Source organism: Balaenoptera physalus (genome assembly GCF_965194825.1).
Source record: "Balaenoptera physalus genome assembly, chromosome: 1".
NCBI classification, from domain to species: domain Eukaryota; kingdom Metazoa; phylum Chordata; class Mammalia; order Artiodactyla; family Balaenopteridae; genus Balaenoptera; species Balaenoptera physalus.
The window spans coordinates 179,332,635-179,343,014 of record NC_138882.1 but is presented as its reverse complement, the minus strand read 5'-3'; the positions used below and the strand labels follow the sequence as shown (position 1 = coordinate 179,343,014).

General features: G+C 48.6%; 1 protein-coding gene across 1 annotated transcript; it reads left to right on the top strand.

Moving 5' to 3' along the window:
* Positions 1-612: 612 nt before the first annotated feature.
* On the top strand, positions 613-9,118 carry LOC309658568 (proproteinase E; the record flags this gene model as incomplete). Its single annotated transcript, XM_082457417.1, has 7 exons — positions 613-721; positions 1,728-1,813; positions 2,838-2,935; positions 3,056-3,190; positions 4,351-4,487; positions 4,876-5,018; positions 5,669-9,118. Coding segments are annotated over 7 exons (951 nt in total), but the record flags the coding sequence as incomplete, so codon positions are not given.
* Positions 9,119-10,380: the final 1,262 nt, after the last annotated feature.

Below are 10,380 nucleotides of genomic sequence, written 5' to 3'. Positions count from 1 at the left end.
CATAGGGATGATATCCACAGAGGAATTTTATAATGCTCTATTTGTTTTTTTTTGGCCGCCCCGCCTGGCTTGTGGGGATCTTAGTTCCCCGACCAGGAATTGAACCCGTGCCCTCAGCAGTGAAAGGGTGGTGTCCTAACCACTGGACCACCAGGGAATTCCCAAGCTGGGACCATTCTTGTTCATGGCTGCATCCCCAAAAACATCCTGATAAAGTCCTCAACAAAAAAATTTTTTAATTGAGGTGGATACTAATATTAACCCTGTATTAGAGGACAGAAACCTGAAGATCAGAGAGGTTAAGCAATGTGTCGAAGGATGCAAAGCTTAGAGATGGCAGAGCCAGGATTTGAACCCAGGTGTGACCAGTCCCAGAGCCCATGTTTGTTCCTGGAAGAGGCTGTCTTGTTCTGATGTGAACTTTCCTGCCCCCTCCCCTGTTATCAGCTTGCCATTCAGTGCCACCTGTGCAGCCACGCATTGGAGGGAACCCTGGATCCTGTTGTTGGCTGTCTCTCCCCCAACTGCAGTGGGTGGGGGCTGTGGCCTTGGACCATGGGAGACCTGGTGTTCTGCCACCTGTTCCGGGAATGGGGCCCAGTCTGACCCCCCTCACCCGTCTTCTGCCCTATATTAAAGCCTCAGGCTATGGATCTCTTTCCTACCATCTCAAAACTCACGATGCTCCGGCTGCTGAGTTTTCTCCTATTTGTGGCCCTTGGTAAGACCCCAGCCTGTGCTGCCCTGGGCCAGGAGCCCTCGTAATCTACCAACCCACCCTGAGTCTCGCAAACCCAATACCTGGTTCCATAGGAGAGGTCCCAGCTTGTATCTGGGGCATGATGGTGGAGGTTTTCAGCTTGGTGCTGGAGCAGGAGAATAGAGGGGAAGCTGTGGGTGACAGACCAGCTCAGGAGGAAGACTGGGGGACCCAAAGGTCTGTGGTTGGAGTCCTTGATGTGGGTGGTAAACAAAGTCTAGTGGGAAAGACTTTGGGGTCTGTGGTTAGACTGCTTGGGTTGGAATTTCTGTTCCTCTGCTTAACCCGCCAACTCTCCTCTCACACTCCCCCCACTGCACTCCATAATCCTGTGGTCTAGCCTTTTCCTGGACTCTCTGCCATATTACATTACAGCTCAGGGCCACCTTCTCTAAGCAGCGTCCCTTGACTGACAATAATGAATGGTAACAGATAATGTTTACTAAGTGCTTACTATATGCCAGGCAGAACGCTAAGGATCTTTCCGTATATTATCTCATGTAATCCTCACAACAGTCCCCTTAAGGTCAGTATTATTATTATCCCCATTTTACAGGTAGAGAAACTGACCCTCAGAGAAGTAAAGTAGCCCATCCTAGAACCAGGGGCAGAGCTGCACTTTGAATCCAGGCAGTCTTACTCCAAAGCCACCACTCTTCGCGACAATAGCTATCACTCCTCAAGGGCTCACTGAGTACCAGGCACGGTTCTAAGTGCATCAGCTCCTTCATTCCTGCCATGAAAGGAAGCCACATGTTCATCTCTCCCCCTAGACTCCTGCGAGTCCAGAAATCCCTGCTCTAGTCCAACTGCTCATTGTTCATATGTGGTTACTGAGGTTCAGATAGGGGAAGGAGTTGTATGGGATCTCACAGCCTGTTTGTGCCACAGCTAGGACTGGGACCCAGACCTCTTCTTTGCTTTGGGGGACCCTCTAGCTGATTGACGCTTCTACTCCACCCTCTAGCCTCCGGCTTTGGCCAGCCTTCCTACGGGCCCTCCTCCCGCGTTGTCAATGGTGAGGATGCGGTCCCCTACAGCTGGCCCTGGCAGGTAAGAGTGATACCAGCTGCACTATTTCCCACCATGGGCTCTGCACCCCATGCTCTGATTGCAGGATATTCAGTCTGGACCCCATTGTGCTGTTTCCAGTATTCACCTCAGTCTCCAAAGGCCAGGAAACCCTTGGACAATCTACTTCATATGGAAGTTTTGCCCATTTAATCTGTAACCCTCACTGGGCTGTTTGCAAGTTAAAAGTAGACTCTGGGGAGAGGGCAGTGTTTAACCCAAGGGTTGGTGCATTAATGGTGGAAGTTCAGCGTGATGTTTAAGGAGTGAGATTTGGGGGGACTCATTTCTAGACCCCTCAAACTATACAACAGGGCTATAAGGTCTGGAGCAATAAAGGGATGAAGAGCTTTATAGAGGTCACTGAAGGGAGCACAGAGGACTAGACTCATTGCACTAACACAGTAGCCACTAGCCACATGTGGCTATTTAAATTTATTTATTTAATTTTTATTGGAGAGCAGTTGATTTATTTGTGTTAGTTTCAGGTATACAGCAGAGTGAATCAGTTATACATACACATATGCCACTCTTTTTTTAGATTCTTTTCCCACATAGGCCTAAATTTAAATTAATTAAAATTAAGCAATATTAAAAATTCAGTTGCTCAATGCTAACCACATTTTAAATTCTCAATAACCACATGTGGCTAGTGGCTACCATACTGGACCATACTGAACATTTCCATCATCACAGAAAGTTCTACGGGATGGCACTGGTCTACAACAGGGGTCAGCTAACTTGTTCTGTAAAAGACGAGAGAGTATATATTTTAGCCTTTGTCGGCCATGTGGTTTCTATTGCAATGACTTGATTCTGCCACTGTAGCATGAAAGCAGCCATGGATGGTACAGTTGTGTGGGCTAGGCACTGCACATTTCCAGAGGTGCCATTCTGTGTGAATGATGCTCTCTAGAGTTGTGCAGTGCACAGCCTATACAGCCATGGGTAGCAACCCTCGCTGTGGGGCCCAGACCACTCAGGCTCCTCCCTCCCTTGCCACCAGGTCTCCCTGCAGTATGAAAAGAAAGGGACCTTCTACCACACTTGTGGAGGCAGCCTGATCGCCCCTGACTGGGTTGTAACTGCAGGCCACTGCATCTCGTGAGTTCTCTCACTTGCCCCATCCCTGCGTGAGACTCAGGCAGGCTGGGGCAGTGGGGGACTGTGGGAGGGGAGGGGGGAAGCCAGTCTGGCCTGTACTGACGTCACCTCCACCAGCAGGAGATCCCTGACCTACCAGGTGGTGTTGGGCGAGTATGACCGCTCTGAGAAAGAGGGCCCCGAACAGGTGATCCCCGTCAATGCCGGGGACCTCTTCGTGCACCCACTCTGGAACTCCAACTGCGTGTCCTGTGGGTGAGTGAACTCTCAGGCCTGGGACCCAGGTGCTCCTCTGCTGGTCTCTCTATGACCCAACACTGATTCTGAGAAGACTCCCAGGGACAATGGAGCTGGGCCAGCAGCCTGAGCCCAGGTCCCACACGCTGAGGGTCAGAGCCAACAGAGCCTTCAAGGATCATCCACACCAAACGTCTCTCCCTACAGAGGGGAGAGCAGGGCCCAGGGAGGGGCAGGAACTCCCCCAAGGCCACTCGGCTGGTTGGCTTCAGAACCCAGGACTCCTCAGGCACCCCCGTCCCAAATCCAAGGTTTCCTCCCTTCAGTGGACATTCAGCCAGAGCATCCTGCGTTCCCGGCATTGTGGGCTAAAGGAGGAGCACTGGACTGAGAGCCAGGATCCAGCACTAAGTCACTGTGTGGCTTGGGCAAGTCATTGCCCTTCTTTGGGCCTCAGTTTGACCACTTGTCAAGGGTGACCTTCTGGGCTTCCTGGGTGGTTATGAGGGTCAAGGAGAAAATCACTGGGTGAGAACACAAAGTAGGGCTTCTTAAGCCTTTCAAGCATATGCAAAATTGTATGTCTGGGTAGCTCAGCATTTTTCCGGTGAGAGGATCAAAGAAGGGTGCAGAACCCCTGAAAGTGCAACGCAGAAGTGAGGGACCATGATGATTAAGACCCTGACCCATCCTCAGGGGCTCCTGGGGTGAGTGGAGAGACAGTCAGACCCAGATGCAATTACTTGAGTGACAAACAGGCAGATGAAGAGAGCAGTGGTTCTCAAAGTGTGGTCCCCAGGCCAGCAGCAGCAGCACCACCTGGGAACTCGTTAGAAATGTGAATCCTTGGGGCCTCCCAGACCCACTGCATCAGAAACTCTGGAATGGGCTCCAGCAACTTGTGTTATAACAACAAGCCCTCCAGTGATTCTGACACAGCTGATGCATGAGAACCACTGGTGTAAAAGCTGATGACAATTACCAAGGCCAAGGGTCAGCGTGGGCTGAAGAGGCCAGGGGGGCTTCCCCAAGTTGCTCAGCAGTAAGAATGCATGGGATCTGGAGGGAGAAGGGGCATCGGGCGCATCCCGGAGGTAAAATATCCCGAGCAAAGCTGAGGGGTGGGGCTTGGACTGGCTGGAGGACCAGGCTCCCCATGACTCTTCCCTCCTCCCCAGCAATGACATCGCCCTCATCAAGCTGTCGCACAGCGCCCAGCTGGGAGACAAGGTCCAGCTCGCCAGCCTCCCTCCCGCCGGCGACATCCTGCCCAATGAGACACCCTGCTACATCAGCGGCTGGGGCCGTCTCTACAGTACGTGCTGACCCCTCCAGCCAGCCGTAGGGACAGCGGGTAGGATGACAGAGCCTGGGGCGGGGGGCTGAGGGCGACACCAGGGGCATCTTTGCACTTTTCTTCCATTCCTCCTCCAGAGGCAGCCTTCTCCCCTCATCCTCCCAAACATGAATGTGTTCAATGGAAGACTTTGTTGTGTCTTCTGTGTGCCAGGTGCTGGACATGTTCTGATGGACACAGCAGGCAGGACCACATAACCTGGTGGGAGGAGACTTCCCATCAGACTAGAAGAGTGGCTTTTCCTCAAACCCCCCACCCCACTCTGGGGCTCCCAGTCCTAACTCCCAGATCCCAGCCCTAGCCCTGCACCCCTACAGCCCCTGCTCAGTGTTCGCTATCTCCACAGCCGGTGGGCCACTCCCGGACAAGCTGCAGCAGGCCCTGCTGCCCGTGGTAGACTACGAGCACTGCTCCAAGCGGGACTGGTGGGGCAGCTCCGTGAAGAAGACCATGGTGTGCGCCGGAGGGGACATCCGCTCTGGGTGCAACGTGAGTCAGCAGCTCTCGTCTGCCCGAGGTGGTGCGGGGCTACGGCCACTCCGCTGGGTGTGCAGGGCCCAGGGTACTTCTGCTATCTGCCTGGGAGGAGAGGGAGGAATCTTGCCTGCTGGGCTCATTCAGCCTCCAGGCCAGGCAGGACTTGGAGGAAGTCACTGCAGCCCAGGCACACAGCTCTGGTCTCTGGACTCTAGTCCCAGCTCACACACTGACTTGATCTGGGGCAAGTCACTGTCCCTTGACCTCAGGATTCCCATCAGTACAGCAAGGGACATGGACACCATGATCTCTAAAGTCACCTTCAAATCTGGGGTCCTGAAGTTATAATTAAGCAATACTCTCATTGTACTACAAGTGAATATGAATAACAATATTAGTAACTAACTGTGGTACTAATAATCAGAACTACCATTTATTGATTGCTTCCTCTCTACCAGGCGTTGCGCTAAGACCGTATACTTATCACCTCATTTGATTCTCACAAAATCTTGTAAGATAGATATCATTCCCCATCACAAAGGAGCAAACTGAGGCTCAGAGAGGTCAAGTCATATAAGGGTTTCTCAAAATCCCCAAAGTCAGAACCAATTCCTTAAAGCTCAGACACAGCTCAGTCTCCCACTGCTCCCCAACCATTCCAGGGTGACTCTGGAGGACCCCTCAACTGCCCGGCAGCAGATGGCTCCTTTCAGGTCCACGGCGTGACCAGCTTCGTTTCTGCCTTTGGCTGCAACACCCTCAAGAAGCCCACGGTGTTCACGCGAGTCTCGGCCTTCAGTGACTGGATTGAGGAGGTAAGCAGGACAGGGCAAGCAGCGAGGGCTCCAGGTGCTGGCTCTTCTGAGAGGTGCTGGGGGGGAATGGGTGAGAACAGCAGTTCCTGATCCTAGGAGGTCAGTAGTGGGAGTGGGGCACGTGCCAGAAGGGTTTGAGGACGTTTTCTGCTACAGTGTGGCCCTAAGAATCTCAAGGGCTTCTGGGTGGAGCTTTGAACTACTGCTGAACTTCCTTTCTGCAACAAGTGTATATGAAGTGCCTCCTTTGGTCCAGGTCTTTTCTTGTCATGGAGGATAGAGTGATGTGTGGCTTGTGGGGAACAGACGATTAAATGAGCAAAATGATGAAATGTGGTGGAAGCTGTGATAGGTGAAGCTCAGGCCCCAGTGACAGTGCAAACCTCATCTGGCAATGAGTGGTCAGGGAGGATTAATATTGTTCGTGACAATAGTCTTAGCCACCATTTATGGACTCTTAAACATATGCCAGGCACCGTGATGACACCTTAGTTAATAGTTTAATTTAAAACCCCCATGAGGTAAGTACTATGATTACCCCCGTTGTACAGATGAGAAAACTGAGGCTCAGAGAGCTCAAGTCACTCTCCCAGTGTCACACAGCCAATGAGTGACATGGCTGGGAGTTGAACTCAGTTCCATATGGCGTCAGAAGCTGTGTTCCTGACTAGACTATTCTGGTTTTTCCCCTCTCTTTTTTCAGACCATTGCAAGCCACTAGAACCAAGGCCGGGGTGGCAGTGCCCATTCACTCTCTTTGTAAAAAATAAAGATCTCTCAGAAAATTCCAAATTGAGTCTTTCTTCCTTCTTAGATTCACCTCTTACCCTCTGGCCTGTTTCTAAAATCTTAGATGTGATATGTAGAGATGAGAACAGAACCAACCCTCTCATATGAGAATGAGAAAAAAATGAGGCCCAGAGAGAAGGCAGTTGCTGTCAAGTGACCGACCATCACAGTTTTCCTGGGATACAGGACTTTTCGTGGTTAAAACCGGGTGAGGGACTTCCCTGGTGGTCCAGTGGTTAAGACTCTGTGATTCCACCACAGGGGGCATGGGTTTGATCCCTGGTCGGGGAACTAAGATCTCGCCTGCCCTGCGGTGTGGCAGAAAAAAAAAACAACAAAAAATCAACATCAAAAACAAAACCAAAAAAAGCCAAACCGGTGAGTCTTGGGAAGTTGTCCAGCCACATGCACAATCACTGGCTTTTCAATGCAGACATAAAAGCGTGGTAGAGTCTCCAGAAATACTGTCCTTACCAGCCCCTTGGGAGGCTCATGTTGGAATGGACAGGGCTGTGCATTTTCTGCTTCCATTGATGGGCGGCGTAAGGAGGACTGCAGTCATTCATTCATTCAACAAGCATCCATTCCTTCTTCTTGAGGAGGGCTCACAGGGGGAAGACGACGTGGGTCCTGCCCTGAAATGGCTCATTATTTAGACAGAAATGAGCATATCAGAGTCATTCATTTAACATTTACTAGGCACCTTCTTTGTTGAAAGTTCTGGGCTGAGAGAACAGAGGTAAGCAGGACAAGGTCAGGGAGAGCCCTTGCTGCAGGGCGGAGACGCACACACAGATGCACACACAATGCGGAGACCGAGGTCGGACCCCAGTGGGCTGTTGCTGAGGTCCAAAAGACTGCTGCCGTGCCTCCAACTCAACATAAAAACAACTGAGTTCTTTTACCCACGTTTCTCCTGAATACCATGAAAGGAAACACGGTCCCCACGAGGACACACGTATACAATTTTTAATATTAACGTTGTTCCATTGTTCCCTTCCTTAAAAAGTTATACTTCCAGTGTTGAAAAGTTTAAAAGATACAACATGGAGAATAATAAACAAAACACCCAAATAGCCTCCCTCCTCCATGAACAAATTTCACACTTTTGCTTCATATTTTCTAAAATAACTACAGTTCAGGTGGAGGCCCCTTTGTACTCTTCCCAGGGGTCTTCACCACCATGAGTGTGGGGTTATCCACCAAATATTACTGCTTTTCCTTTGGGGCACATAATAGAATAGCTGTTACCTGCCCTCTTGAAGTTGAGTTTGGCCATGTGGCTCGCTCTGGCCAAGGTGAAGATTTGAGAGACAGGACGATTTCCCTTTGCCTCAGTAACTGGTGGCTCCGGGTCAGCCTGGCCCCAGAGCGAGATGTGGAACACAGCCTCTCTGCTGCCCCCTGGTGGACATGCAGCACAAGCAAGAAATACAGTCTTGTTACAAGCTGCTGAGATTTGGGGTGTTTGTTACACTGGCATGGACCTAACCTATCCTGACTGATAAAAGGAGTTCGGTGTTTATCCTCTCACTCCATGCTATTATATTTTTATCACAAATATAAATATCCATAAACAATATATTGCATTGCTTTGGTTTTTTAAAATACATGCATGGCTTCTTGCCATATGGATTATTTTGCATCTTGCTTCCTTCACCCAATATTTTCACCCAATATTTTTGACGTCTATTTATGCTGATTCATCTGTGCTGATTTATCTATCTCCAGTTCATTGCTGCTAGTTTTGTAGAGTATTCAATTGCCCAATAACACTAGTTATTTATCCTTTCCCCCTCCTGATGGACATTTAGAGCAGGGCCAATTTTTTCTGATTACAAATAGTGCTTCAGTGAACATCCTTGGACATATTTCCAGGTGCACATGTGAGAGTGGCTCTAGGGCATATTTCTAGAAGTGGGATGGCTGACTGGGAGAGTGTGCTCATTTTCAACTTTACCAATTGCCAAATTGCTCTTCAAAGTGATTATATCAACAGTATCTCTTAAAATTCCCTTTTTTTCTTTTCCCATCCACTGGTTCTGTTCCACACATTACAACTGCCACACATTTTTCTCCTAAAACCACCCCTGGAATCTCAACTCTTTCCTCCAAAACCCTCTCCTCCAGTCCTTAGCCCCACTCCAGCTCCTACAAAAGCCCAAGAACCAGTCTGACAAGGCCAGAGTCAGGGCAAGGAAGGAACTGAGTCCAGCAGAGCAGAGACCTCTGCATCACAGGGGAGTGGAGGAGGATGGGAGAAATTCTGGAGCCAGGACATGTTAATCATTTGTATGCAGACGATGCTGGATGACATATGCAACTGTCAGGCGCTCCCAGGGCCCTGCAGTACCTACTTCTTCCCAGTGGGTCAGGGAAGAGCCCTTAGACAATTTTCCAAAATAATTTTAGGACAAAGGGCAGCCAAACATGTAAAATTCCACCCTGTGGCTGGGCGATGGGCCCTCAAGTGTCCTTGAGGGGAAGGCTGAGAGGCGAAGGCTGAGAGCTTCTACGACACCCTCCTCATGTATGGCCAACAGGGAGTTAGGACATCTTGCCTAAAAGTGCTAACAATTCAATGAATAATTCAAGTTTCTTTTTTAAAATTTCCAAGTATCAACAATTCAAATCCTTTAAAAACTATATAGACAATAATTTAATTTTTTGAGTAATGATTAGAGTATCAACACCAACAATTTTTTGTTTTTGTTTTCTAAATCATGAAGAACAATCCACTTTTTGAAGATGCACAACATCAATACTTCAATTCTCTTCTAAAATGACAAAGGGGGCTTCCCTGGTGGTGCAGTGGTTAAGAATCCGCCTGCCAATGCAGGGGACACGGGTTCGAGCCCTGGTCTGGGAAGATCCCACATGTCACAGATCAACTAAGCCCATGCACCACAACTACTGAGCCTGCGCTCTACAGCCCACGAGCCACAACTACTGAGCCCATGTGCCACAACTACTGAAGCCCGCGTGCCTAGAGCCCGTGCTCCGCAACAAGATGAAGCCACCACAGTGAGAAGCCCACGCACCACAATGAAGAGTAGCCCCTGCTCGCCACAACTAGAGAAAGCCCGCGTGCAGCAACAAAGACCCAACACAGCCAAAAATAAATAAATAAATTAATTTTTTAAAATAAATAAAATATTAAAAAATAAATAAATAAAAGTGATAAAGGATCAGCGTGGCAATGCTCTTTTTAACCACGATATCAACAACTTAGTTCTCATCTTAAAATCACTGAAGTGTCAATAGTTCATTTTTTTCAACTCTACCTCAACTAAAAAAATTTTTTTTGTTAATTCAAAAAGAAAAATAAAAACATGGTCACCTTAAAAAAATTCACTTTTTTAATCTTAAGAGTCAACAATTCTATTATCTTTTCTTTTTTCAGAACATTCATACTGGTTATGTTTTAGAAACTTCCACTTTGGGAAAGATTTGTAAAAATCACCCACGTTCCCACCTCTCTTACACAGCTGCTTCTATCATTTTGATATGCTTCCATCCATTTTTTTTTCCATCTACTTCTTTTTCCTTCCATTTAGAAAATCTATCACACAGACATAGAAAACAAACTTATGGTTACCAAAGGGGAAAGGGAGGTGGGGGGAAGGATAAATTAGGAGGTTGGGATGAACATATACCCACTACTATACATAAAGTAGATAATCAACAAGGACCTACTGTATAGCACAGGGAACTATACTCAATATTTTATAATAACCTAAAGGGAAAAGAATACGAAAAAGAGTAGATAT